General features: G+C 50.7%; 9 protein-coding genes across 9 annotated transcripts; 5 read left to right on the top strand and 4 right to left on the bottom strand.

Annotated features, from left to right (window-relative positions):
- Positions 1–531: 531 nt before the first annotated feature.
- F5Z01DRAFT_176182 (phosphoribosylformylglycinamidine synthase) lies at positions 532–5,167 on the bottom strand. Its single transcript, XM_046257958.1, has 2 exons — positions 3,043–5,167; positions 532–2,992 (listed from the first exon to the last, which is right to left on the bottom strand). Exons 1-2 carry the CDS (start codon positions 4,790–4,792, stop codon positions 645–647), a joined length of 4,098 nt encoding a protein of 1,365 aa, XP_046116663.1. The 5' UTR covers positions 4,793–5,167; the 3' UTR covers positions 532–644.
- A 933-nt stretch (positions 5,168–6,100) lies between these two features.
- F5Z01DRAFT_176263 (Sad1/UNC domain protein) lies at positions 6,101–9,287 on the top strand. Its single transcript, XM_046257959.1, has one exon. It carries the CDS (start codon positions 6,539–6,541, stop codon positions 9,161–9,163), a length of 2,625 nt encoding a protein of 874 aa, XP_046116664.1. The 5' UTR covers positions 6,101–6,538; the 3' UTR covers positions 9,164–9,287.
- Positions 9,288–9,368: 81 nt separating this feature from the next.
- Positions 9,369–12,009, bottom strand: F5Z01DRAFT_637908 (RNA recognition motif 2-domain-containing protein; the record flags this gene model as incomplete). Its single annotated transcript, XM_046262318.1, has 10 exons — positions 9,369–9,749; positions 9,806–9,885; positions 9,931–9,974; positions 10,031–10,101; positions 10,184–10,214; positions 10,270–10,391; positions 10,441–10,950; positions 11,028–11,243; positions 11,344–11,491; positions 11,549–12,009. 10 exons carry the CDS (start codon positions 12,007–12,009, stop codon positions 9,369–9,371), a joined length of 2,064 nt encoding a protein of 687 aa, XP_046116665.1.
- A 1,336-nt stretch (positions 12,010–13,345) lies between these two features.
- On the top strand, positions 13,346–16,343 carry F5Z01DRAFT_726021 (exocyst complex subunit Sec15-like-domain-containing protein; the record flags this gene model as incomplete). The annotated part of the gene is made up of 10 exons (XM_046266648.1): positions 13,346–13,600; positions 13,666–14,676; positions 14,727–14,858; positions 14,909–15,010; positions 15,063–15,172; positions 15,222–15,357; positions 15,406–15,698; positions 15,752–15,908; positions 15,956–16,209; positions 16,253–16,343. Exons 1-10 carry the CDS (start codon positions 13,532–13,534, stop codon positions 16,341–16,343), a joined length of 2,355 nt encoding a protein of 784 aa, XP_046116666.1. The 5' UTR covers positions 13,346–13,531.
- Positions 16,344–16,500: 157 nt separating this feature from the next.
- Positions 16,501–17,568, bottom strand: F5Z01DRAFT_624873 (histone-like transcription factor and archaeal histone; the record flags this gene model as incomplete). The annotated part of the gene is made up of 5 exons (XM_046261391.1): positions 16,501–16,530; positions 16,583–17,236; positions 17,290–17,343; positions 17,400–17,413; positions 17,484–17,568. The coding sequence occupies 5 exons, from the start codon at positions 17,566–17,568 to the stop codon at positions 16,501–16,503; spliced, it is 837 nt and encodes a 278-aa protein (XP_046116667.1).
- A 292-nt stretch (positions 17,569–17,860) lies between these two features.
- F5Z01DRAFT_637911 (Fcf2 pre-rRNA processing-domain-containing protein) lies at positions 17,861–18,620 on the top strand (the record flags this gene model as incomplete). The annotated part of the gene is made up of 2 exons (XM_046262319.1): positions 17,861–18,058; positions 18,261–18,620. The coding sequence occupies 2 exons, from the start codon at positions 17,861–17,863 to the stop codon at positions 18,618–18,620; spliced, it is 558 nt and encodes a 185-aa protein (XP_046116668.1).
- Positions 18,621–19,454: 834 nt separating this feature from the next.
- Positions 19,455–20,640, top strand: F5Z01DRAFT_726027 (putative tryptophanyl-tRNA synthetase). Its single transcript, XM_046266649.1, has 2 exons — positions 19,455–19,619; positions 19,706–20,640. Exons 1-2 carry the CDS (start codon positions 19,489–19,491, stop codon positions 20,316–20,318), a joined length of 744 nt encoding a protein of 247 aa, XP_046116669.1. The 5' UTR covers positions 19,455–19,488; the 3' UTR covers positions 20,319–20,640.
- Positions 20,641–20,782: 142 nt separating this feature from the next.
- On the top strand, positions 20,783–22,295 carry F5Z01DRAFT_689316 (tryptophanyl-tRNA synthetase; the record flags this gene model as incomplete). The annotated part of the gene is made up of 5 exons (XM_046266074.1): positions 20,783–21,079; positions 21,140–21,220; positions 21,358–21,473; positions 21,522–21,640; positions 21,696–22,295. The coding sequence occupies 5 exons, from the start codon at positions 20,783–20,785 to the stop codon at positions 22,160–22,162; spliced, it is 1,080 nt and encodes a 359-aa protein (XP_046116670.1). The 3' UTR covers positions 22,163–22,295.
- F5Z01DRAFT_689318 (armadillo-type protein) lies at positions 22,210–25,680 on the bottom strand (the record flags this gene model as incomplete). Its single annotated transcript, XM_046266075.1, has 8 exons — positions 22,210–22,341; positions 22,398–22,678; positions 22,735–22,919; positions 22,981–24,760; positions 24,819–24,939; positions 24,988–25,323; positions 25,390–25,571; positions 25,630–25,680. 8 exons carry the CDS (start codon positions 25,678–25,680, stop codon positions 22,257–22,259), a joined length of 3,021 nt encoding a protein of 1,006 aa, XP_046116671.1. The 3' UTR covers positions 22,210–22,256.
- Positions 25,681–26,275: the final 595 nt, after the last annotated feature.

Consider the following 26,275-nt stretch of genomic DNA (forward strand, 5'->3'; position numbering starts at 1 on the left):
ATAATATATATATTAGCTATATAAAATAAAGCTTTTTTTTTAAAAATATATTATATTATAAGAAATAATATTAAGATATAAATAAATAATATTTATATAAAATTTAATATAAATTTAAATTAAATTTATTAAAAACTTTATTATAATTATAAAAGTTTTATATAATATTTTATATAATATTTTATATAATATTTTATATAATTAAAAAACCTTTATATAAAACTAATATTATTAAAATTAAAATTTTATTTTATATTATATTTTATATTTTATTATATTAAATAATAGAAACTTTATTAAAATTAGCTTAATTAATTAATAAAAAATATTTATAAAAATATATAATTTATAATTATATATAATAAAAATAAATCTTAATATTAAATTAATATTATAAAAAATTTTTAATATTAAAGAAATTTATATAAAGAGTTTTTAATTTTTTTTCTTAAAATTATTTTTTAGCTTTAGTATTATATATTATAAAATTATAAATTTAATATAATTATATAAGGCCTTTATATAAATAAGAAGTACTTAGTATTATATTCGCAGTATTATATAACTTTTTATATTCGGATCTTTTTACACGTAAAATAACTATAATAAGTATAGAGTAATAAGTAAGGTTTATAATAGAATTACTAAGAATCCCGTACTTCTACCCATCGTCGTGCACTTTTAAACAACCGTACCCATGGGCCGAATTCCCCCCAATCCCCAACCTCCGGCGGAACATAGCTACCTACATCCGCGAGGATAGTGCGTTCAGGATGAGGCATCAAGGCCAGTACTCGGCCATCCCGACTCCGTACACCTGCTACCCCACCTGGGCTACCATTCGGGTTATGCGGGTATGCTTCCGCGCCCGCGACAGCGAGACGGTTGTTCACATACTTGATGGGTATCAAGCCCTCAGCATCGAGCGAATCGTGAGCTGACTCTGAGCTGAAAAGAGCACGACCTTCGCCATGCGCAACAGCGATTGGCAGTACCGAGCCATTCATGCCGTGAAGAAAAACGGAGGGTGCCTTGGCATCGTCCTCGATCTTGACCATGCAATAGCGCGCCTCATACTGGCGGCTTGAATTCTCCACAAACTTGGGCCAACTTTCAGCCCCGGGAATCAGGCTCTTCAGGCGGGTCAGCATCTGGCAGCCGTTGCACACGCCGATGGAGAATGTGTCAGCGCGGTTGAAGAAGCTCTCAAATTCTTGCCTGACATGCTTGTGCTCCAGAATTGATTGCGCCCACCCAACGCCAGCTCCAAAGACATCGCCATAGGAGAAGCCCCCTCCTGCAGCGAGGCCGACAAAATCGTGCAGCGAGCGTCCGTCGACAATGTCGCTCATATGAACGTCAACAGGCTCGAAGCCTGCTGCTTTAAAAGCGAATGCCATTTCACGATGGCTGTTGATGCCAACCTCGCGGAGGATCGCTACTCGGGGAGCGCGTCGGACCAAGCTGCCCAATGTACCGGTCAATGGCATAATGCTCTCGTTGGGTCTGAATTTCAATCGGAACGAGATTCCAGGATCTTCTGCATCAGCGATCGCGTTGTATTCAGCTTCGGCAGTGACCGGGTTGTCGCGCTCCTTCTGCATGGCGTAGGATGTCCTTGACCACCATTGCTGCATTTCGATGCGATCCAGGCTGACAACAGGTCGAGCTCCGTAGCGGATGGTCAGTGACTGCTTAGCCGTGGGCGTAACAACTCCAATTTTTTTTATCAAGCCTGGAGGCGGGCCGCATGTGGCAAAGCAACGCTTAAAATTGGTCTCGTCGCGCTTGCGGATCTGGAAGACAGCACCGAGCTCCTCGGTGAATAGAGCGTCGATCATGTCCTTCGCCGATGCGGTGTTAGATAGGTCATCCAAGGCCATGTCAACACCACAGTGGCCGGCGAACATCATTTCTGCCACGGTGGTGACCAGGCCACCATCGGATCGGTCATGGTAGGCGAGTACAACGCCGCTCTTGTGTAGTTGGGAAAGCGCGTCGAAATAGTCCGCGATGAGATCTGCGCTACGCACGTCCGGACCAACGTTGCCTGTCTGCCCGAACGTCTGAGCCAGGGCCGAGGCCCCCAAGGTTTGCATGCCGTTGGCAAGGTCGACAAACATGAGTATCGTCTCGCCGACATCTTCCAACCGTCTCAGTTGAGGGGTCCAAGTTCGCCGAACATCCTCGACGACGCCGACCGCAGTGATGACCACCGACATTGGGGCAGTGACACTCTTGTCCTCTTTGGTTTGACGGTCCCTCCATGATGCTTTCATCGACGTAGAGTCCTTGCCGACCGGTATCGAAAGCTTGAGCCGTGGGCAAAGCTCCATACCAATCGCCTTGACCGCCTCAAAAAGTCCGGCACCTTCTCCCGGATGGTTCACAGCCGCCATCCAGTTGGCGGACAACTTGATCCTCTCCATACCATCGAACAGATCGGCAGCCCCAAGGTTCAACAGACTTTCAGCCACAGCCATTCGAGCAGATGCAGCTGGTGAGATGAGCGCCAAAGGTGGCTTCTCGCCCATGGCCATAGCTTCACCCGTGCGCTGCGCCGCGTCGATGCTGAACGAGGTGGCGGTCACAGCACAATCCGCTACAGGGACTTGCCAAGGGCCGACCATTTGATCGCGTACACTTAATCCCCCAACCGTTCGGTCGCCGATCGTGATCAGGAAGGATTTCGAACCCACAGAAGGCAGATGAAATATGCGTTTGATACCTTCGGTGATCAGGGCGCCCTTCGAAGCCTCGCTACCACACACGTTCTGGAGACAGGCAACGGCATCGAAGTTTGGTAGCCCGAGATCTCTGGATTCAACGACCCGCTCCAAACGGCGACCTTTAGGGAAAAGATCTGCCATAGGAAGGGAGATAGGATTTGGCCCGTTCTGACCATCGCGGTCTGTCAACCTCAAGCTGAGCTTCCCATCGGGGCCTTGAGCCACGACTACTCCTACGTCGGAAAAGGGGCAACGTTCACGTCCTAGAATTCATCAGCGTTGCGTCGAATATCCGAGTTCATAGGGCTCTTACGGCAGATGCTGGCAAAACGATTTACGCTCTCCTTGTTGACAAGGAGAACATACCTCTCCTGTGATTCGTTGCACCATATCTGCAATGGACTCATGCTGTTGTCCGCAGTGTGGACTTGTCGAAGCTCAAATTTGCCACCAAACCCGGCATCATTGACGATTTCTGGTAGCGCATTTGATAGGCCGCCGGCACCCACGTCATGTATCATGGCAATTGGGTTTTGATCCCCGAGGGCCACACATGCGTCAATCACCATCTGCGCCCGCCGTTGCATTTCGGGGTTGCCACGCTGGACGCTGGCAAAATCAAGTTCCGCAGTTTCCTCGGCTGAAGCGTTGCTTGATGCGGCGCCACCGCCGAGTCCGATGAGCATCCCTGGCCCGCCCAACACAATGGCATGGGCCTCTTCATGAACATCTCCCGGATGTTTGATAGCATGTTGAGGCCTGACTGTGCCTACCCCCCCTGCGATCATGATCGGTTTGTGGTATCCTCTCCATTCAGGATCACGCTGGCTTCCCACGTTCGTCAGCAGTGTTCGGAAGCATCCTAGAAGACAAGGCCGGCCAAATTCATTGTTGAAACGGGCACTGCCGATGGGTGCTTCGAGCATGATGTCCAAGCTGCTTGCGAAATGCGCCGGACGCCCAATGTCTACCTCCCAAGGCGCCTTCTCTTCCGGCATCAGCAAGTCGGACACCCAGAACCCACAGAGCCCAGCCTTGGGGCTGGACCCACGGCCCACAGCGCCTTCGTCGCGGATTTCACCACCGGAGCCAGTTGCGGCCCCGGGGAATGGAGATATTGCCGTGGGATGATTGTGAGTTTCGACCTTGATCAGTACATGAACGACTTCCTTGGTGAGTTTCCACGTTCCCGTGGAGTAGTCTGGGGCCCAGAACGACGCCTTTTCTCCCTTCATCACCGCTGCGTTGTCGCTGTAGGCTGACACGGTATTGTCGGGGGTTTGATTGTGGGTATTGCGGATCATTTGGAAGAGACTCTGGCCCATGCTCTTGCCGTCAATAGTCCAGTTGGCGTTGAACTGCTTGTGACGGCAATGTTCCGAATTTACCTGTGCGAACATGAAGAGCTCAATGTCGTGGGGCGGCCTTCCTTGCTGCTTGAATACCTCCACGAGATATTGCATCTCAGATTCGTCCAATGCCAGTCCGCGCCTTTTGTTGTAATCGCGAAGGACGTCAAGCGGGCTTGAATTGGATGCAAAGATATCCACGATCTCCAAGGGATATCTCTGATGACGTTGAAACATTGATGTTGGGTCTGGCTGGCTCATTGTCATAGTTTCCGTCATGCGGTCTGAAAGAAGGTCTTTGAACAAGATGTCTCCAGCTTGATAGGCGTCTTGGAAAGTAATGGTGATTGCCCGGCCCATCTCGATGCGTTCCACATGGTCCTTGAGTCCACAGACGTGAGCAATGCTCGTGCCTTTCGAGCTCCATGGCGAGATATTTCTAGGGACGATGTACCAAGTTTTTGTTGCCTCAGTACTTTCCGGGATCGAAGCGGCATCTGTAGTGGGAAGCTCAAGCCAGTGTGCCAGTTTCTGCCTGACAAGACCCTCATTGGCGCGGTCCGTGACGTGAACGAAATATACCCAACTGCCGTGGATATCCGTGATCGGAGTCTCAGGGCTGGCCTTGTTGATGCGAGTGCATAGTTCTTCGGCTTGTCGAGACGTGAAGGCGGAGCCTCCTACCAACATGAAGGTGTTCATGGTCCCCGCCATCACTGTGTGCGTAACAGCATGGGTCGAATCGGGTCCTTGTCCGCGTTGCGAATGGAAAGAGGGAAAAGTTGAGCGCAAATGAAATTCTCGGCGGTCACCCAGGCTTCTACGATGGTGGGGTACTTCAAAATTTTGGAGGGGTAAGGTACAGAGATTTTGATGTTCAAAGGGTCCCGCGATTCAGACCGCCGGCCCCGACCCCCGCCAATGTGATCGCGCTCAAGCCAAGAAAAAAAGAATGAGTAAAAGACTGTCGGCTGGAGTCTGCCGGAGCAGACCAGCGCAGGACCGCGTAGGAGCAACAGTGGAATACGAAGCGTGGCGGATTCCATGATTCGTCGCATTCAAATCATTAGCATAGCTACATGGGATACCCCAAGGCCTTGGATAGGTAAGTAGTATTACCAAAAGATACAGTTGAGCTGTGAAATTTCTCTGGCCCGGGCGAGAGCCTTTTTCAAGCCTCCGGCGCCTTGGTAAAATGGTGCATACAGCACTTCCAGTCCCCCCCAGCCCCTTGCCTCCACACACTTGAGCAGACCCCTTCAGTGGGTATCATTTGCCCACCTTCCTGCTGACGCCAAACTGTGACCCTATACAACAGCGCTGCGCTCATCATATCGACCTCGACGAAGGCGGGTTCGCCGTGGATGCGGTAGGCTGTCCAGGGCTCGTAGCTTTCAATATGCTCCATTGCCGTGGGCTTCGTCTCGCGGGAGTAAATCTTGTTGTCTGGCTCTGCCCACACCACGTCGTTCGTCAGGTATTTCTTGACCGTCTTTGGCTTGTCACACATAGCCCTCCATAGCTGTGTCTGGGCTTCGAGGGTGTTTGTCTTATTGCGGTCGAATATCGAGCCTGGTCCAGACATGGTGACTTTGTGCGTTTGAATGAGATGCAGGAAACGGGTGACGTTTTTGGTGTGATCTCTTTTGGGGAGTCGAAGAGTCGAAGAGCGCAAGCATGGCAAGGGATAAACTACGATCAACTAGTACTTATACAACATTTCGAGCCCGGAAACCGGGCAGCGCATTGTTTCGAGGAATCCCATTGCGTAAGTCAGTGAAGATGCGTGAGCAAGTTCTTGGAATGCATCCCTGGCTGGCGCAACTGACGTCATACTACCCTGAGCCCACCAGCCACCACCCGAATGAGTTTCACCCCGAGCTCCTGTTCTCTCGCGCAAAATCGGCGCACGCTTACCGAGTGTGAAGTGCTGCCGGTGGTGTGATGAGTTGGCAAGGTAATTACTAGTACGTGGTTTTAGGTAGGGAAGTAGTACTTCGTAGTAGTAAAGTATTAGTAGCTGCTGGAAGTACCGAATTCACTCAGAAAACACGAACATGCTGGTTCGAGCAATTTCCCTGGGGTATAAGCTGGGACCACTCTGTTCGTGTTTTCTGGGTAAATATGGTAGTAAGGTAAGCTGGTTCAGAACCAGAGTGTCACTTTCCCATCTGTCGCTTGGTTTTTTGTGCAAGTAACAAGCGTTTTTTTGCCCGACGTACCTCACCAACCCTATTGCTCAGTCGATTCAGCTATCATCATCAACCTCGCAATTGTCAATTCTAACCTGTGCCTCTCAAGTGTTGTTGGCCTGACTTTTGGTGCCTGCTCCGCACCAGTAACATTTTCGGTATTTTCTGTTGACCGTTGCTGTTATGCGCGTCAAATGTTTCTCGAGACGCACCAACCTCATGTTTTGTCGACATCATTGCATTTGGAACGCCACAACAACACAACATAATGGGTCAACGTCTCACGCAACGCTGCTTCACCCTCACTACACTGTTCCTTTCGGTCATAATAGCGTGCCACGGTCAGCCAGACAACACAGCCAAGTCGAGGGAAGGCGAAGATCTAGCCACCAACATCACAACATGCGAAGCCCGCACAATTAATCACATCACCCATACTTTGCCACAGTTGTGCTTCACCAGCACTTGGGGCGGCAATTCAGCAACTGGCTCAGCTGCCAGCCCAACACCGTGGCAGTCGCAACAGGCTGCACCGAGCTACACGGACAAGGTCAATGACGAAGAGCAAATTGTAGCTAACCCCCCCGCTGGCAACGCACCTCAAGATGGCGAGACCACAGAAGCTCAAGCTAGCCAGGCCCCGACCGCCGAGGAAACGCCTTTCATGTCCTTTGAGGATTGGAAGGCAATGATGCTGCGGCGCACTGGTCAGGATCCGCAAGACCTCCGACACCGCAAGGTTGCAGCAGGAGAGGGTGGCAAGCGAGTTCCACCGAACCTGGGCCAATTTGACCTCGGAGACGAGGAGGAAATCTCTCTTGATTTCCAAGAGTACATCAATGAACCAAGGCGGGATCAGTATCGTGGTGCCGACTTGTCTACAGGGGGTCATGCACCCCAAGACCAGGACCCAATCCTCTACGAAGGCGACCCAACCTGGCTACACCGAAGCAAAGACGCAGGCAAAACATGTAAAGAGCGTTTCTCATATTCCTCATTTGACGCAGGCGCGACGGTTCTCAAGACGGGACGAAGCACCAGGAATGCCAAAGCTATTCTGATCGAGAACAAGGACACCTACATGCTCTTGGAATGCGGGGTGGACAACAAGTTTGTCATCGTTGAGCTCAGTGATGACATTCTTATAGACACCATCGTCATCGCCAACTTCGAGTTCTTCTCAAGCATGATCAGGAGATTCCGGGTTAGCGTGAGCGATCGCTATCCAGTCAAACTAGATCGCTGGAGAACAGTTGGGGAGTTCGAAGCCCGCAACTCGCGCGATATACAGGCGTTCTTGGTCGAGCACCCGCAGATCTGGGCGAAGTATGTGCGTATCGAGTTTCTTTCACACTATGGCAATGAGTATTACTGCCCTGTCTCACTGCTACGAATCCACGGTTCCCGTATGCTGGACTCCTGGAAAGACACCGAGCCGGGTCGAGAAGACGACACGCAAGAAAGTGGAGAGGACGCCCCTCTTCTCGATTCTAGCCAGAGGATTGATCCAGTCGGGGATGCCATTGACTCAGCTCGCGCAGGTGAAGCCCATGCAGCACCTGCCGAAGGGAGCAGTCATCAACCGTTGACGTCCAGGCCAACTTCATCTGTCTGCACTATACCTTCCAAGATGAATCTTCTTATTGACCAGACCTGTCAGGCCGAGCACATGGCGTCCTATCATAGTGAAAGAGAGGCTGCTTTCTCCGGCCAAGAGGACTTTCATGCTAGCGACAACCATGTCGCAACTGCTACAGAGGCTTCCAGGACGCAGATTGTCCACGACGATGCAGCTCAAACGTCCACAAGTTCGTCGACTGTAGATACTGTCGAAGCTCGAGCCCCAGGCAAGGCTGATAGGTCAGCGCAGGCAGATGCCCGCTCCAAGCCCACCTCGACAAGGTCAACGGACTTCGTCAATGACGTCCCACCTCACGCGGCGAAGCCAGCAAATGCAACGTCGGGGGCGGCCACGAGGCACCGATCATCGAGCACGAATAGCGCAGTCACAGCGTCACCTACGGTGCAGGAGGGCTTTTTCAACGCCATCACTAAACGTCTACATAACGTTGAAGCCAATCTCACTCTGTCGTTACAGTATCTCGAAGACCACTCACGTTACGTCCAAGACTCGCTGAGCAAGATCGAGTCCAAGCAACTGAAGAAAGTCGCCGCCTTTCTGGATAATCTGAATGGCACTGTTATGGCGGAACTCCGAGGGATGAGGGACCAGTACGATCAGATCTGGCAAAGCACCGTCATTGCACTTGAAACGCAGCGCGACCAGGCGGATCGAGATGTGGTGGCCCTGAGTTCTCGTCTGAACCTACTCGCAGACGAGGTGGTGTTCCAGAAGAGGATGGCGATTGCGCAAGCTATTCTCCTGCTTTGCTGCTTGTTCCTTGTAATTTTCTCAAGGGGCGTACCAATCCCTTATCTTGCACCACTCCTCGATGCCCACACGGATGTGCCCGCATATTCCGCAGCCGACCTTGATGTGAAGAATGTTTTTGTCGACTCCGTGTCTGGCCAACAGCCTGGGGTTTCTGAGGGAGAAGATGAAACGAACATATATAGGACAGGTGCCGAGACACTGCTGCTCAACGACTCGGGCGCTCACATTGAGCTGCACACAAACAAAGGGAATCACGTGCCCGATCCTAGTCCCTCCGGTGGTGCTCTGGGCCCTAAACCACCATCTCCCATGGATCTTGATTTGGGCGATGACAGCTTGAAGGTGGTGAACTCAACTTCTATTGCCGCAGATAAACACTGCCTCAACAGTTCAAGGCGCTCGACTTCGGCACAACATGTACAAGCCCGGAAACCTCTACCAGCCTTGCCTGAACACCCCCAACCTGATGAGGATCAAGATTACGAAGTTTGGATTTGAACTGAATAAGGGGTTACACACTCGATGTCATTTCCGACATGCAATATAACGAGCCATAACATTTGAAATTGATATCTTTACTAGACTCCTTTGCCAGACTTTCTGGGCTATTCGGTGAATGCTTTGTGTCGCGTAGAAACAACTGCATACCTGCAGGAAGGACCGATGAAGCCGGTGAAGCAGATTGATGGAGATTGCCCGAAAGTCAAACTCCAACATACAAACACAATGCGATTGAAAGCGGCAATCTAAGAGCCACGCCTGCAAACTGCGAGATGCTCAGGGTGGTAGAGATGGTGGATGGTTGTGTCGTAATCGTACTCTTCGAGTGCAGCAAGACGGGTGCCTCGATCAAATTGTGACCGCCTCCGCCGCTGCTCATCCCGGAAGTGCTGCCCAGCATTTGGAGTGAATAGACCTGGAGAGGGAGATCGGTCAGCCGAGTTCTGACGGACAAGCTGAGGCCCTTACCAACGTGTTCAGCATTCTCGCAGCTTCGTTTCATTTTCGATTGATTGTCTGGCTCGGGGAAAGGCTCCTCTTGTCCTGCCAGCTCTGGCATAGGCCCATTGGAGGTGAAGTACAACTAATGCTGGTTAGTATCCTTTGCGCTCCCTTCGAGGCGTTCACGGCGCTGCCCACCTTCGGTCGATAGTGTGCCGCCTCGAGCATGACAGAGCTGTTGCGGAACTTCTGAACAAGACAGTCTTTTCCTTGAATGGCTTCCATGTGTTAATTGAGGTCCGAGGCATTTGTTGGGAACATACTGGCATAGGATACTTCGGCGACCTTGTCACTCTTGAAACAATTCCTGTGCAGTCAGTGAAATCCAAAGACTCCATGATGCAGCCACGGTCTGATTCTCACCATCGTTGGTTTCCACGGGCATCTACGAACTGCGATTGAGTCAGCATACGCTCGGAAGCGCTTGGCATTCGCTACAGCGAACTCACATCTACAATATCAAGAGGCTTCGATGCTGTCAGCAAGTTGCGTTATTAGCAAGCCGAACTGACCTACATCCACGAAGTTGATAAAGGCGTATCCAACACTAAATTTCAGTCAGTTTACAGCCTAATGCATGAAATTATTTGATCAACACATACTTGCAATCATTGGCGAAATCGATCCGCAAATACATGAAATCATATTTGCCCCAGCTGGACTCGTCTACGATCCGCTTCAGCATGGCCTGGTCAACTTTATTGGGTATGTTTCGTAACATTATCTGGCCAAATTAAGTAATTGCCAGAAAAGGGGTACTGTATTAGTCTCACCGTTGTGCGAACATCCATACCATCCCGAATGTGCTGTATGTCCACGTGATTATGATGGCCGACTCCATTACGGTGGGGTGATCTATTGAGACGTTGGATACTGTATTTTTGAACGTCTGGTCGTATGAGCCTCTGGCCCGAGCGTGATGGACTATGATGAGTGTTTGAGGTAGGGGCTGGTGACGGGGGTGTCTGATACATTGTGCCCATAGGATAGCGTGGTGTGATAGGCGTAGTCGGTGTGTTCTGGCCCATGGTCGAAACGCAGTCTAGCGTGTACAGGATCGATGGTGAGTATTGGGGCTGGAACAACGGCGGATACATGGCGGCAGTGTGTTGTAAGTCCGTAGCGGGAACTTGATGCGTTTGATGCGAAACAACTTCCATTGGCATGTCAGCCATGTTAGTGCCGCTCGGACAAGTATTGGCAGGCCCATTTGGAAGGATGTCTAACATTCCTCCAGCCGGCAGATTAGATGTTCCATACGGAGTTATTGTTAAGTGTATACCCTGGACGTGTTATTCACCAGTTCAGTTGGTGGGGTATTCGCACGCTGTCTACTAGTAGGCAAGTGGGAAGTGCTTACCTCGTTGATAGTGACTCCGCCATGGTCGCCAAGAGCACAGATACTGGCCGTCACGCTGCAGAACTCGGCCACTGCGCGGAAGGAACCATCTTGAAATGTCGAGAAATGCACAAAGGCGAATAGCTGCCCATGTTGCTGCAAATATGACTTTACAAGCTCGATAGAGGTTTGCGGAGGGATATTCGCATTCGTAGGCACAGCCGCTAATACTGCGACCTGTCCACAAAGCATAAAGTCTTGACTCGGGCATGGAAATCCGCCCTGTGGCGTACTCGTCAGTGTTGACTAGAAACTAGACAGCTTGGATCAAACTGACCTCGGGCATCTTCTCGGGACTTATGAATCTGACTGTCCAACTCTTGCGACCCAGACGGGCACTGGCATGTACGGAGCACGCATCGCGAATGTCCTCGAACTGAATGAGCACGTGACCAGGAGGAGATGCAATGTACTTTTCGTTGAACCTGACAATCCCGTGTTGGTCGAGCTCCTAGAGTACAGTTAGCTTGACCTCGGGTTACCAAATCTGTCTACATGCCGTCAGCCAGGCTTCGACGTCGGGGACCGAAACGCCCAGCGAGTGGGAGATGCTCAGAAACCTGGACAAGCCGAGATCTGTACTCAGTCCAGCGGCAATGGGGTTTCCAATGGGGTAATGAATCCTCTTGTTGCCTCTCAGGATAGGTTCAAAAGCCGAAGCAGTGGGGGAGAGCCCCTTGCTGCGGCCAGGCGTGGTGAAGGGATCTCTCTCCAATGTGGACATGTTTCCTCGATACGCGTCCCCGTAGCATTTCGTTGCCGAAGTTGGCGTTGCGGATCCAATATGTCCTTCAGTCTTCTCTTGGTATGATGTTTTGGACATACTGTTAGGCGACCAAGTGGCAGAGCCCATGGAAAGTGTGCTTCCGTATGGATCAGATTCTGCTGGCAAGCGGAAAGACCGCGACGAAGTGGATTCGGTAAAGGAGGCAGGGGGAGGCATGTCCGAACCTTGAGCTGTTGGTGTTCAGTGGAGTTATAATATTCGCGCGATGAGGAGGTGAGTTGGGGACTGATCCACGAGAAGCGACTGCGGGTTTTCGCTTATCAGACATGTACCTTGAAGTTACCTCAGGGAGAAGCACTTTGAAGGGAAGTGATGAAACGATTGACAGAACAGACTGGACTCGAAGCCTCTGTGTGCACAGACGCAGGTAGACTTGCACGCCGGAGGGAAGGCTCTGATGCGAGAAGAGAATGGGTGTATTTGCTAAAAAGGAAGGAAGCAAGCAGTCTTGGAAATCAATGATTGGCGCTTTGCTCGCAGAGGCAGAGTCTCGGAAGGAGAGCCTCAGTCCGCTGTGGAGTTCTTTCCTTGTAGTGACACAAGAGTCCCAGGAACTAGATTAACGAGGAATAGGGGGTCATCAGACAGGCGCCGCGGAGGTGAGGGATGATCAGGGTGAGCTGCAAGTGAAGCAATGGGGATGGGACGACATTCCTTACCATAACACGAAAGAGCATTGGTAGCTGCCACTGCCTTAATGCACTTCAGGTGGAAAGCCCGGCAACCCTGAACGCGCAAGCAGTTCCGTCTGACCGCAAACTGCAGATACCTTAGTATTTCATCACCAGGTACCTACCTTAAGTATGCTTCACTCAAGCATCCCAGGTGCTTCGGTCATCTGCATTCTGAAGCTTCTCATACCACAAGCCAGTTCCAATTGACTGACGTTACGCGCTCGGTCCTGGAAGATCATCTGCATTTGTTCCAAAGCGAGCCCAAAACACTTGAGGCCTGTGTTTGCCCACACTGGTGATTGTATTGCCTTCACAGAGCAGGATGAGCGGTAACAGATTGGAGTCGACAATTGAGAGAGGCTTAGGAGCTGATCCATAAGTCAGCATTTATCATACAAAGGAAATAGGACAGTGAGCCGGCGTATAAATCCTGGTATTTATTAGTAGTACACAGTACAATGACAAGTATAACGTCTAGATAAAGTACTTACCCTACCAAAAGAAGTACGTACTTAACTAGATGAGTGCTCAACTCGCTTACTAAGCACTATACTACCCCAGCAACATGTGCTGCTCGTCCTTTGACAAACCGCTGATATATTTTGAGCTCTATTCAATAAGAAGTGTGATATAGTGAAGGATGATCATTTACGTGATACTTTTCCTGAGCCCTTTGCGGCTTTATTCATGTACGTGTCCAAAAATAGCCCCCCCGGCCCCCCCGCGTACAAGTAGGTAAGGCATGAGCATCGATCCAAGAATGGCTTAGCGTCGAATCTCGCTGCCTTGCTCTGGCTGCGTACCTTACCTCACTTACTACGTATCCGTACAGCATCAAAAGTGCTTCGACTAGTACCACCCGCATTCTCATCTTTGCTCTGATTTCTACTCCAGACAACACCTGGCGAACCTCTCGAGTCACAGAGCGAGGTTGGGAACGTGCTGCCGGAACTTGCTCGGGTCGAACAGTGCTCGTTGGGCAGTTTGCGACCGATGCTGAAGACATGGTGCGCCCGAATGCCATGCCGCGACGCCAATTCAATACAGATGACTATCATGCAGCCGTGTCGCAGGCAAGTCATTTCGCTGCACTATACTGATTAAAGAACACGAAACTGACACCTAACGTAATGTGCAGATCATTTTGTCATCATCCGACCACGATTTCTTCGACCAATTGATCCCTACACTGAAGGAGGCTACAACGTCGAACCGCACGACCTCGCTGGTCAGTAGCTTTAGTCGTTATGCCGATGACCGCGAAGCCGATATCGAAAGGATTGGATCAACCAAACACGAAGAATTCCTGGATTCTGTCACGCGACTGCAACATGTACGAGAAGGAACAGTGAGCCTAACGGGCGAAATTCTGCAACTCAACCAATCCATTCAAGCAAGTACAGAGAAGCTTGCCGAACAGAAGAGTGCCCTCGTCAATACGAAAGCGATCAGACAGAACGTTGCCGATGCCTCGAGTGCATTGGGCGACTCTTTGAGAATACTTCATGCAGTCAATCATGCTCACGATCTTGTCAGGCGTAGGAAATATTATCTGGCACTGAAGTCCCTTGAGGACTTGCAGAATGAGCACCTTGTGCCTATCCTACAAAATCGTTACGCGACCCAGCACCGACTAGCAAGTCTCATCCAGAAGTCGATACCAGCATCTCAAAAGTCTATTTCAGAAGCAGTCATGAATGACTTGAACACTTGGCTATATCATATTCGAGAAACCTCGCAATTCCTCGGCGAAGTAGCTTTTTACCACACCGAAATGCGTCGGACTCGACAGAAAAAACGTATCGAAGAGGATCCTTTCTTGGGAAAATTCAAGCTGAATTCTGCCATCGAGTTAGTTTGCGATGAAAGTGAGGAATTTGACGTCTTGAGCAACGAAGAGCTCCAAGTCGACTTCACACCCTTATATGAAGCTCTACATATTCATGAAGCCCTCGGTCAACCCGACAAATTTCGGATTGAGTACTCCGCCACACGCCGACAGCAAAAGGACCTCTTGATGCCGAGCACTGTGACTTTGGCGGCCGAAGATGAGTCCTCACTCAGCAGCCTTCTCGAAGGCATCGCCGGCTTCGCCATTGTCGAGAGAGCGACGACTCTTCGCATACCTCAGTTGAGATCTCCGGCAGAGGTGGGAATTGAAGACACCAACTCGCCATGATTGTAATTGACACACTCTAGGTTGAGGAGCTATGGGAGTCCATGTGCACTACTGCGGTGAACCTCACTGCGAAAGCCCTTTATGATGTCAACAATGCCGAAGTGCTTCTCAAAATCAAGACATTCATAATCATGTTCATACAAACTATGGAGGTGAGGCAAGTTCCAGACGTAAATCTTTTCGCTGCTGACTGTGCTTCGAGGGCTGGGGCTACTCTGTGTCTACTCTGGATGCATTTCTGCTCAAGTTGTTTGACAAATACGCAGAGTTACTGAAGCGCAGGTTTAGCGACGATTTCCAGGAAGTGAGTCGCAACGAGTGCCAGTGACTGCACCACAGTACTGATGCGGTCATAGATTGTCTTCACTGATGATTACATGCCCATGGCTATCAACACAAAGGAAGAATACGAGAAAGTTGTCAACGTGAGCTGGTACTCACCAGACAAGTCGACGGATGAATTGACGTGAGTACTATCAGCGAGCTTGTGCTGTTCTCTCACTGATCGGGGGCAGCTTTCCTTGCGTCCTCCCCTTCTCCCAAATGTACCCGCTTTGCTGCATCGACATCAGGAACTTCCTCAATCAATTCTACTTCTTTTCGGACGACCATTTCCAGCATCCTGATGTGATCGACGAGACCTTGAAGCGAGTACGTCGACCCCCGTTACATGACTGATCCACGTTGACGTTCCGGCAGTCACTCGATGAATTGTTGACCGAAAAAGTCTGTCAATCATTGGTGGACCGATTGAGCTCGCATTACCTCGGCCAGATTGTCCAGATTCTCATCAATTTGGAACATTTTGAAAAGGCTTGCTATGATCTTGAGCAACTACTGATCGAGGCGAGGTCCTCCACTTCAGCTGGCGGACCTCTAAAACTCAATGCGACCGCGCAGTTCCGTAACAACAAGAAAACTGCCGAAAAAAGGATCTTTGAGGTCGTGAATTCCAAGATTGACGATCTCGTTGATACGGCTGAATATGATTGGTAAGTGAAGTATGGATTGAATTGTCGAAAGCTGGCTCACACTTCATCTTCAGGACTCCTAGTGCTGTTGTTGCGGAACCAAGTAATTACATGCATACCTTGACGCACTATCTTTCCAATATCATGAACTCGACATTGTTGGGGCTTCCGACGGAGATCAAGGAGCTGATCTATTTCGATGCTTTGAGTCACGCGGCTGATAAGATACTTGTAAGGTTGTTGTTGAATTCGTGAGCAACGTTGACTCAAGTAAACAGGCTCTTCCGCTGTCTCCAGACGTAAAGCATATCAATCCTCATGGCATTGCAGCTTTAGCCCAGGACGTGCTGTACCTGACGGAATTCGTGGACAGTCTCGATAATGGGCAAATGCTTCGCCAAAACTTGGACGAACTCCAGCAAACCGTTGCACTACTGCAGTCCGAAAATCACGACGAGTTCTTCGACATTTCGACAAGGAATAAGAAATATGGGCGGGTAGACGCAATTAATGGCCCTCTGCTGCTCGAGAAGTACGTATTTCATCTGCTTAGCCGCTGTGCGGATACTGACAAGGATGCTTCATAGGCTCGTACCTATCACACAAAATTCTACGAAGAGCGCGCCACTTGCGAACTTCTCATCGCGCTTCGGAATGATGAAGTAGATGTTGAAGTACTGAAATTCACTGAGCTAGGAAGCAATTGCGAATATTTCCGTGAGACATATTGCATTGACCAGCATCCCGTTCCGTACAAGTGTTCTGTCAGAAGTGACCTGCTTTCGATTTGTCCACAATACGTCGTCATTAATCTTGTTTTGACCTATTCGAAGTCCTCGGATGACATGGGGGCCTAGAGAGCTATCAGGATTCGTCATTGGTCAGCTATGTGGTGATGAGTTTACCTGTTGAGGCTGCATGCCAGGGTACGGATACATGCCCTCTATCTCTCCGTACATTTGCGGTTGGGCCTGTCCATAGGAGGGCGCAGGACCTGGCGGTACCTGGCCACTGTACATGCCAGGATTCTGGCGATACTCTTGTTCCGGCGCCATTGAGTGAGTTCCCATGTAATCGCCTGGTCCGAGGGAATGACCAGGTGGGCCTGGTGGCATAGTCCCATGCTGTCCAGGTATCGGCGGTTGCCCGGCAGTGGGCATTGCTTGTGGAGGAGCTGCAGGTTGCGCATTGGCTCTTTTGGCATGGGACGCCGCCTCTTCCCTTGGAACTATGTCGATCAGGAAATCAAACATGTCAGATTTGGCAAGCGCCGAGGCAATGTCAGACCGTTGCAGTGTTCGTCGCTTGTTTTCCTCGGCATGTATCCAGGCGCGCATAGTCAGCTCAGTAATGAAAATATCACAGCCCTTGGCGAATAAGATTGGAGCCTCTGCGGAGATCATCTTAACCTCTGGGTCTGCCTTCATGACCTTTTTGATACGAGCCAAGGGCAGCTGATGAATCTTGAACTCGTGCTTCTCTTGCTCCAGATGGCTGATCGTTTGTTGCCAGTAGGTGGTGAGAATGTCCTTATACTGTCCTGTAAGACCTTGGTGGACCTGCAAACGCGTTAACGGCGCTCATCTGGTGACAGCTGTGTGGAAGACCGCACATTCGCCCAAGGTCCAGTGTACAGCTCCGCCGGAGCAAAGCCTTGCGATGCGAGCTGTAGAAACCATCAGCCTGCTCTTCCACTTCAAGAGGCCTGGCACTTTGACTCACCGTAGCACAAGCGCCTAGATTCCACGTACCCACCATCAGTCTCGCATTCGATGATGATGAAGCGGAAGGGTTATAAGAACCTACCGTAATGACCACCTTGAGTCGTATCGTACACTGGGGCCGTAGCCCGCTGCTGCGTGTGCGCAGCGCTCGCTGCCTGAGAATCCATGGTTGTGGTGTTGATGGTTACGTAGTTAGTTGTAAGCGCGGTCCTGTAGCGGGATGGCTGGTTCATTGGGCGCTGACCAAAACACACCGAGCCTAACTTGGCTGGGCTTGTGGCTGGTCTAAGTTAACTGAGGATGACAGCCACTATGGCTGAAGTGGGCGGGGCAATTATAAATTACTAAGCTACTAACGTTAATCTCTCCCAACACTAAAAGTATCCACCCGACGCTCAAAATCTGTCTTTGCAGTCTGAGCATCGACACTTTTTGGCCGTCAACTGTTTTCTCGCGAACATGACAAGTCTCGCCGATATCGATCTCGATGGCTTGCTTCGCGAAGCCGAGTCGCGGCTCTCGAAAACCCGTACAAGCCAGCAAATCGACAACAAGCCTCCATTGTCCGGGAGCTTGACATCTGTTCCAAGTCGTGGCGCGGCTCCTCGTGAAGCCTTGTCAGTGCGCCAGATCCAGACCACGAAAACTCCAACCGAGGTAAGCTCCATTCCGCCGACGCAATGTGCATTTTCATGATGAAAGGAACCGCTTCGCGGCCTTGTGACTCGAGAGACATTCCGTTTTGGACATGTCCTCGGGACCATATGATCCCCATTTTTTTCATAGTTACTCTGACTTGCCCAATCACACACCAGCCATGGGAAAATAATCCTCACGAGCATGTGCTAATTCACTCTAGGACACCGCCGGGAAGGATTGGTTCCACCTCCCCAAGGCCGACGCGACTTCTGAGCTGAAGAGAGACTGGCAAATTCTCCGTATGCGCAATGTCTTGGATCCTAAACAGCAAAGAAAGGCTTTGCGGCCTGAGATTCCCAAGTACGCCCAGGTTGGGGAAATCGTTGCTGGACCGACGGACTTCTACAGCGCAAGAATGACACGCAAGGAACGGAAGCACAACTTGCTTCAAGAAGCACTAGACTCTCGAGATGAGTCAAAGATGCGTCACAAGTACGCCAATATCCAGCACGACAAGACCAGTGGTAAGAAAGGCTCTTACCGGAAGTTCCTGTCCCAGCGGAAGAAGTTCAAGGGATGAAGAACCATTCGACACGCAGATTATCCCTGGATACCACATAAACGCCCGGGCAAATCAGGTTTGCTATGGACCAGCTCTTGGAGTCACTCGATGCTCGTCATAACGTCGAGCTTACGATGCAGATCCAGCAATGCTGTTCTAGGCATCGTACGTCGACGCGACGCGACTCGACAAATACCACTCCACTAGCGTTGGGCCTTGATCAGTGCTGTCTGATTCGACTTTAAAAACTGAAGTGCTCATGATGCTCACTTGCGCACAACCCGTTGGCTACGGGCAGCATGCAGTGCCTTGGCAACTCGTGTCGGCTATTCGGGTCACCTGGTCCTCCGCCAAACTTGGGTAACGTGCAAGTTGGTGCTCGTTGACTCATTGACTCTATTTCGAGTCGGTGAGGCTCACTGATTTTGCGAGACATTGTTGCATTATAGCACTACAAACCTGGTGGGGATGAAAGGAATTCGTAGGTCGGCCTGAAGTAGAGACGAATCGAGGACGGAGGTGCTTATTTTGGATGTCCCGTATCCGTACTGCCTGAAAAAAGCTTGACTGCTGTTCCTAATCGTCCCGTTTGGTACCCTATTTACTCCTACAGTAAGTAGTACCTACGTAAGTAATTAAGTAGTAAGGACTAGTTAATACGGAGCATGAGTTCAAACGGTTCGTCTCCGTAGTGCGGAATACATACCTAGTAGTACTTACTAACGTTAGTACGTAGTAGTACCTAATCAATGCATGTTGCTTGCCATTTGTATGCGCATAAGCGGGCTTACCTGATACGCCATGTGGATATGCGCCATGGGTTGCTGTGACTGTCGAGAATTTCAGATTGTCGCGAAGCCTTCGCGTCAACATTGTTACCAGCACAATGCCTTTCTCGTTGACACGCAGGGCTGCCTTGCATGAGGTGAGCCTTGTGGCTCGGCAAAGGGCATACCCTGATTGTTCTCGGCAGCCAATGCTGGCTCTTGCAGGCAGCAGACGATCCAAAGCGTCACTGTAAGTGTTCCAAGAGCAGCGCAGACTCCTCGCCATTTTGCGCGCGAGGACGTCTAGGTTCCTGCATATATACTGACGGTGTCCAGATCAGGAGAGGCTGACCGTAAGCCAAATTTATCGACTCAAGCGACATCCGAACCTGAAAGTCCGCGCCATCCACGATCCGTGCAAGCCCTACACTTGAAGCCCTTGAAGCGGGAGGCTGAGCACGGTATCCCCTCTTGCGACTTACAGTTGCGCTCATACAGCCTACAACCTCTGGATTTTTTTTGCGACTTCGCTTTACGCGCTGCGTATTACCTTGGCTTACCAGCCTACGGCCCGGTCCCGCTGCCCCGAATTACCCAGAGGTGGACTGTTCCCCGAAGTCATTTCATTTTCAAAAAGTCGCAAGAGAACTTTGAACGTATCACATTAAGACGCTTGATTCAAATCAAGGACGGCAATCCAGAGACGGTTCAGCTATGGCTTGCATATCTGCGGAAGCACCAATACTACGGTATTGGAATGAAGGCGAACATGTGGGAATTCAGCGAGTTAGGAGGACAATCGGTGACGAAGCAGAATACGAGGCAGTACGAGACTGACATCAACGCGGCATGGCCTCACCTCGGGCAGGTCAAGCCTCTTGAATCGGCGCTGGAAGCAGACAAGGTCCTTAATCACCGCCTATCCTCGGAGGCAAGCGGGCCTCGTTAACCAATGGGTACTGAAGTACCTCAAGAATTTGGATCCAGTCCGAATGCTTGACGTTCAAGACTAGTGGGCACCCAAATTACGTGTAAGATTGATTGTACGACGACAGCTATAGTACCAGGACTGCCTGCCAAAATTCCATTCACAGCAGATGCTTAATGTGCCTTATAATGCAAGAACGCAAGGATATTAATCGATCCTGAGGTCTCTGAAGTATTTTACTCTTTAATGCGGATGTGAGATTGTCTCTGAGCGCGCCTCGGTAGATGCATACTGATTAGCACTCCATCTTGCGAATCGCGCGTGCAAGCAGTCTTCAGAGAATCAGGCCCCAGCGATTCAGGAACATCAAGCAACTCCCGTGAACCCGACGCGCCCTCATTCTATTTCCAACCACTTTTGCTCTTTTCCGGCACTGGAACCAGAGGGAGGAGGAGTCTGCGAGACAATACAGCTGATCAGGTGCCATGGCGGGCTTGGCAGGACTGCGAAGTCGTGCTGCTGCCTCGAAAGTCATATTTTCTGGTATTCAGCCAACTGGCGTGCCGCATTTGGGCAATTACGCGGGAGCCCTGCGCCAGTGGGTATCTCTGCAAAACGAGGAACCAGTCACCACCAGTCTCATTTATTCAGTTGTTGATCTCCATGCCATCACCACGGCACAACCTCGAGAAAGTTTGAAACAATGGAGAACAGAGGCACTGGCGTCATTGCTGGCTATAGGCCTGGACCCTGACCGGTGCACCATCTTCCACCAGTCCTCTGTTAGTCGCCCACTGAGCGTGTCCAATCCAGATCTTGATCGGTACTAATTGTACATTCAGGTGCCTGCACATGCAGAGCTCATGTGGATCCTCAGCTGTACAGCATCTGTCGGGTATCTATCACGCATGACCCAATGGAAGGTAGGTTGCTTGACGTCGATGTTGGCTATTCGCCGACACTATAGGAACATGAAACCGCCCCTCCACAACCCCTTGGATCACGAAACTCCATTCCCCATTCTCCAGCATTGCAGGTGTACTAAGGCTGCTGTGTATAGTCGAAGCTCAATCTGGCAGAGTCCTCGAGCATTGAGGAAAAGAAAGTAGGCGGCCAGCTCAAACTGGGTCTCTTCTCGTACCCCGTCCTGCAGGCAGCTGATATACTGGTCCATCGGTATGACTTGTGGTGTTGTGGGAAAGTACCTGGCTAACGGTTCCGCAGGGCAACACATGTGCCGGTTGGGCAAGACCAACAACAACATCTAGAATTTGCCCGCGAATGCGTGACAAATTTCAATTCTGCCTATGGCAAACATCTTGTAGCGCCAGTTACCCTCTGTGGTGAGTGTGAAAGATGACTCAACTTTGCATTGTCTTGGAAACTGACTCGGATGAGCTCCAATCTCACGCGTCATGTCCCTCACTGACCCGACCGCAAAAATGTCCAAGTCGCACAAGGCTGAGCGATCTCGTATCCTCTTGACCGATGGGCCGGATCAGATTCGGAAAAAAATCGCCTCTGCACTTACGGACTCGCAAGCAGGCATTGCGTACGATCCTGCCAACAGACCAGGAATTTCTAACCTACTGGACATATTGTCGATTTTCGACACCAGAACGAGGTCTTCATCCGAGCTCGCCTCAGACTACTCCGACCTTTCTGCCAGACAGCTGAAGGACATGGTTTCAGATGTTGTCATAACTGGGCTGGCTGGCTTCCGCCAGCGATATCAGGAACTGCTGGGCTCGCGCCGTGATTTTCTCGACAAGGTAGAAGCTGATGGAGCAGCCAAAGCCAGGCGGAGCGCTGCGGAAACGATGAGCAAAGTTAGGGAAGCTATAGGTCTTGCTGGTGCATCCTGAGCCGAGGCATCGAGGTTCTGCGGCCAGGGACTGTGCGACAGTAGACATGGCGCGGGACAATTCCAGATCCCCGAACGGAAGCGATAAAAGCAGATCAAGAAGCATACGCAAAGCTGGACCCTCGCGCTGCGAGCCAGAAATCACGGGCAACTTGCGTCGTCGTCCGAGAGCCACGTAGGCTGAGATATTTGATTAGAAATGTATAATACCACAATGGGTTGGGGAGCGTGCGTACCTCACGAGCTTCTTGACGAATATGGCTTTCTCACGTGGATTGAGGTGAGAGCCAGGAAAGGACACCTGCTCCAGCGCTGACTCGAGCCAGCCTGGCGCGGCCGGGTACCAAGTGATGAGCTTCTTGAGCGGCTCGCTTAGCTTGTCTAGCTCGCTCCGCGAAGCGTTGCCGCCAAAGTTCCTCATCAAACTCTCGCTGACCAGTGGACCAAGTGTTTTCATTAGGTCGATGACCCGGTGCTGAACTGGGGGAGGATTGCCCGCTAGCTGTAAGAAGTGTGCCTTCAAGGAACATTGGTCAGTCGACAAATTTCCCGGCCAGACAATGATCGACGTACCCAAAATCCGGCCGATGCCATCTTTGGAAGTGGTTCCTTCCCATCCAGAGCCTGCAGAGTGAAGAGGAAGAAGAACTCAGACGGATCAAACGGATGAGCATCGATCAAGACTTGAGGGGCTCCGCTCAATACCCGCGTGATAAAGTCCATTGCATTGTGCGATAATTCCGGGTCGGCTTCTGGACCTGCAACATATGTCAGCAAGGGGCACTCACCCACGAGTGCCATCCTGCACATGGGTCATACCTGACAGGCCACGTAGGAGCCCGATGGTCCAGTTGAACAAGTCCGCGAGCAGTTTGTCTCGCATAGAACCTTCGCCATACTGCTTTAGAGAACTCGAAAAAGAGCAAGCAGTCTTGACAAGCGCGCCTATTCGGGGCGAGTGTGTTGTGTGCGAAAACAAGTATTCCGCAATTTGTCTTGGTGGGAAGACAAAGGGGCCGTGCTCGGTTTCCGAGAAACCACTTCGAAGAATGCTGCAGATATTGTCAACAATCTCAACACTTTGCGGGAAAGCCCTTTGCAGCTGAACAATTATGTCGAAAATGTGCCTCTGGAGGTCTGCAAGTTGAGGACTCTTCTCCTTCTCAAGTTTGGAGTTACCATCGATCTCTACTGGCCTTTCAGCCGGGATCTGGAAAGCCTTGGCTACAGAGGAGAGACATCTGAGAACTCTGATACCAATATGCAGAGCTGGAGATTCATCGAACGACTCATCGAGGCATCGAGACTCTGGCGGACAGATGGGGCGACCCGTGGCATTGGGTGACGCAATGAGCGCATGGCAGGTCTGTAAGTCGATCTCAACGAACCCAATGATTTTGCGGAGAGCTTGAAGGCGTTCGGACTCGATTTCCAAGGCTTGAGCAACGGACGCGATGCCCCCGAGAACTTTCTCTGCAGTCTCGCACTCCATTGTCTGGGTTGCGTTCATGCGCTGATATTCGTCAAGAAACGCACCCGTCTCGGAGTGAAGATGATGTCGGCACGAAGAGCAGAGCCGAAGTATAGACCTTGAGATGGGCTGCGACAGCGTCGTATCGCCCACCAAGCTAAACAGAAGGTTCAAAGCTGGCGGGAGAAGTTCGGTGTAGCGCTCGAAGAACTCGGTATACCTCTCAATCAGGCTGACGCATGTTTGGCGAACGCGTGGGGGCAGTAGGGTATGGCCGCCACGAAGCGTGTTGAACAATGGCGAGGAGAAGACAGAATTCAGTGCTTCATCACTTTGCGGTTCTTCCTTGGCACAATCTGCGAGGGATCCAAGACAGAATGCTGCAGCCTCCAAACGTGCCCAGTCCTCAGATGATACCGCGGAAATGAGAAGATCAGCAAAGGTGACCAACAATCGGGATCCGGTTAGGGCGTAGGTAGATTGTAGGAGATCAGCAACGTCCTTTCGAGCGTCTATGAACCCAATGCGATCGCTGTTGTCCCATTGGCTCAGCTCATTGGCATCAGGATATATGATCCGCTGCCACGAGTTTGAAACAGCTTCCAGCACGAAAGATGTGGCAGTCGATGCCCAAGGAATAGAGCTTTCCGCGTTAGAGAAAACCTCGTCCGTCAATGTCTCGACGTATGTCGACCAGAATTCCACTGCAGGAACAAAGATTCTGTCTTCAACAACAGGGTGACCATTCAAGGATAACAGCCCACAAAGTTTACCGAGCAAGGCGTGATCCTGGTGGTTCTCGCTTCGCATCAGGATTTCGACCCGAGCCTCACCATATGCGAGCATGAGCTGACCGAATTGTACTGCGTCAAATTCAAAGTCGCCCTGCTGTAGTCTCTGGTAATAATTCACACACCATGCCTTTTCGAGAGTGTCGGCGAGCAAGGTGTAGTGTTCGCTGGTCAGAAGCGATGGAAAGTTGGTTAAAATGTCGGTGAGAAGTTCCACTGTTGGTTGAAACATATCGTTGGTCGATAATCCAGCTATTACCGCGGAGATGAGAGGCCGAAGCGAATCTATAAAGAGTGAGTCTCGCGCGGCCAGTTTCTGCGAGAACCACACCCAAGACTATGAAGAGAGGTTAGTCACTACGACGGGGCGAGAGACACTAAGCTGAACAGCTTACTTGGAGACATCTGATGGCCTCCTCATCGGCCTTTGGGTCAGGTTGAACATATTCCAAGCTCTTCCAAATGACAGCAGTGGATTCAGCGACATTGAGACGCAACGTTTCATACAGTTCGCTGCTGGAGCAAGAATCAGCAGGAGCTCTTGTGATTCGGGAGTCTTCTTACTTATGCGCCGAGTGAAAATCAACCTTAGCCGCATCATCCACGACGTTGCTGATGACCCAGAGGATCGCTCGACTTCGGACGGGATCCAGACACTCTAGGTGCTCGGGAAACCGTGCCAGGGAAGTTTCTGGAGCGACCAACTTGCCCGTGGCCATACACTGCACAAGATGTGGCACGAATCGCCTCCAAAGGTGCGGGAAGTGTATCAAGTAGGTAGCTAGTGCGGATGACAGCTTTCGTGATACGAGCACTGAACCGCCGTGGGCTACAGAGGCCATGTACCAATCCAACAGACCTGTCAGAAGTTCGCCCGCATTGTGATCGCCTAATGTTGAGCTGGATATTTGGATTAATGCAAGATGTTGCAACGGGTGCTGGGCTGCACTTTGAGAAACCTCATACCTTTCAGTGTTCAGTTTGACAATGATGATCAGGGCCCCGTGGAACCTGACTTTTTCGTCCGCCCTTGTGAGAAGATCGCGAGCAATTGCCCACGAATGGGGTGAGCATTGTATCTCTGTCAATTTTTTCTGTGTTGCCGCTATCACATCTGGCGGATTTGGTCGATAGAGTGTGAGGATGAGCTACCAGCCTTGTTTAGTGGGATGAAGGACGATATAATGAATGGCAGGCTTCACGTACGGCCTCAATATCCTCGGTGGTCAGCTCCGGTTCGTGGTGACCGCCTTCCATGACACGTGTGCTTGCCGGTTGGCGTGTAAAGTCGGGTCGGTCAGGCACTGCTTGATATGTGAGAACAGCAAATGCAACCGGAGGATGAGGCTTATGGAAGGCGGTATGCTGTCTCTACGCGCGGTTCACGTTGCAACAGGTGGGCTCAATCAGAATTCAACTTGAGAATGCACGACCCATGAGGTAATACCTGTAGGTACCTGTAGGTAAAGGGCACTGGTTTCTCAAATACTAAAATACGCTATTATAATGGCTGGTGCGTGGCGCAATTTCGACGTAGTACCTGCCTACGGAGTACCTTGCTAGTATCTGAACCAAACAGACCGTTATGTAATACCCCGCTCAACTTCACTCAGCTCCGTCATCGCTGCCTGCAGGCTCACTGGTAATAGTGAACAAACTGGAGCGAGAGCCTCAAGAAACCGCGAGCTCCAGCATCCAGACTTTGTGCATGCAACATAAGCCCTTGCCTATTGTCTCTTGAGCCTTCAGGTCTTGTGGTTTGATCGCGACGTATTACCCCCGGCAAAGGACATCAACTGGGCCGAACATCCCCTGCGCTTAGTTCGCAAAGTCGATGTTTGTGCGGCCTAAT

Source organism: Emericellopsis atlantica (assembly GCF_019669845.1).
Source record: "Emericellopsis atlantica unplaced genomic scaffold F5Z01scaffold_19, whole genome shotgun sequence".
Lineage (NCBI taxonomy): Eukaryota > Fungi > Ascomycota > Sordariomycetes > Hypocreales > Bionectriaceae > Emericellopsis > Emericellopsis atlantica.

Excerpts from the sequence above, each read along its gene's own strand:
- F5Z01DRAFT_176182 (XM_046257958.1), bottom strand. The coding sequence starts at position 4,792 with ATGGCGGGGACCATGAACACCTTCATGTTGGTAGGAGGCTCCGCCTTC. Across the intron at positions 2,993-3,042 it reads TCGTTTTGCCAGCATCTGCC|GACGTGAACGTTGCCCCTTT; the intron begins GTAAGAGCCCTA and ends GATGAATTCTAG.
- F5Z01DRAFT_176263 (XM_046257959.1), top strand. The coding sequence starts at position 6,539 with ATGGGTCAACGTCTCACGCAACGCTGCTTCACCCTCACTACACTGTTC.
- F5Z01DRAFT_726027 (XM_046266649.1), top strand. The coding sequence starts at position 19,489 with ATGCCTTTCTCGTTGACACGCAGGGCTGCCTTGCATGAGGTGAGCCTT. Across the intron at positions 19,620-19,705 it reads AGACGATCCAAAGCGTCACT|ATCAGGAGAGGCTGACCGTA; the intron begins GTAAGTGTTCCA and ends GACGGTGTCCAG.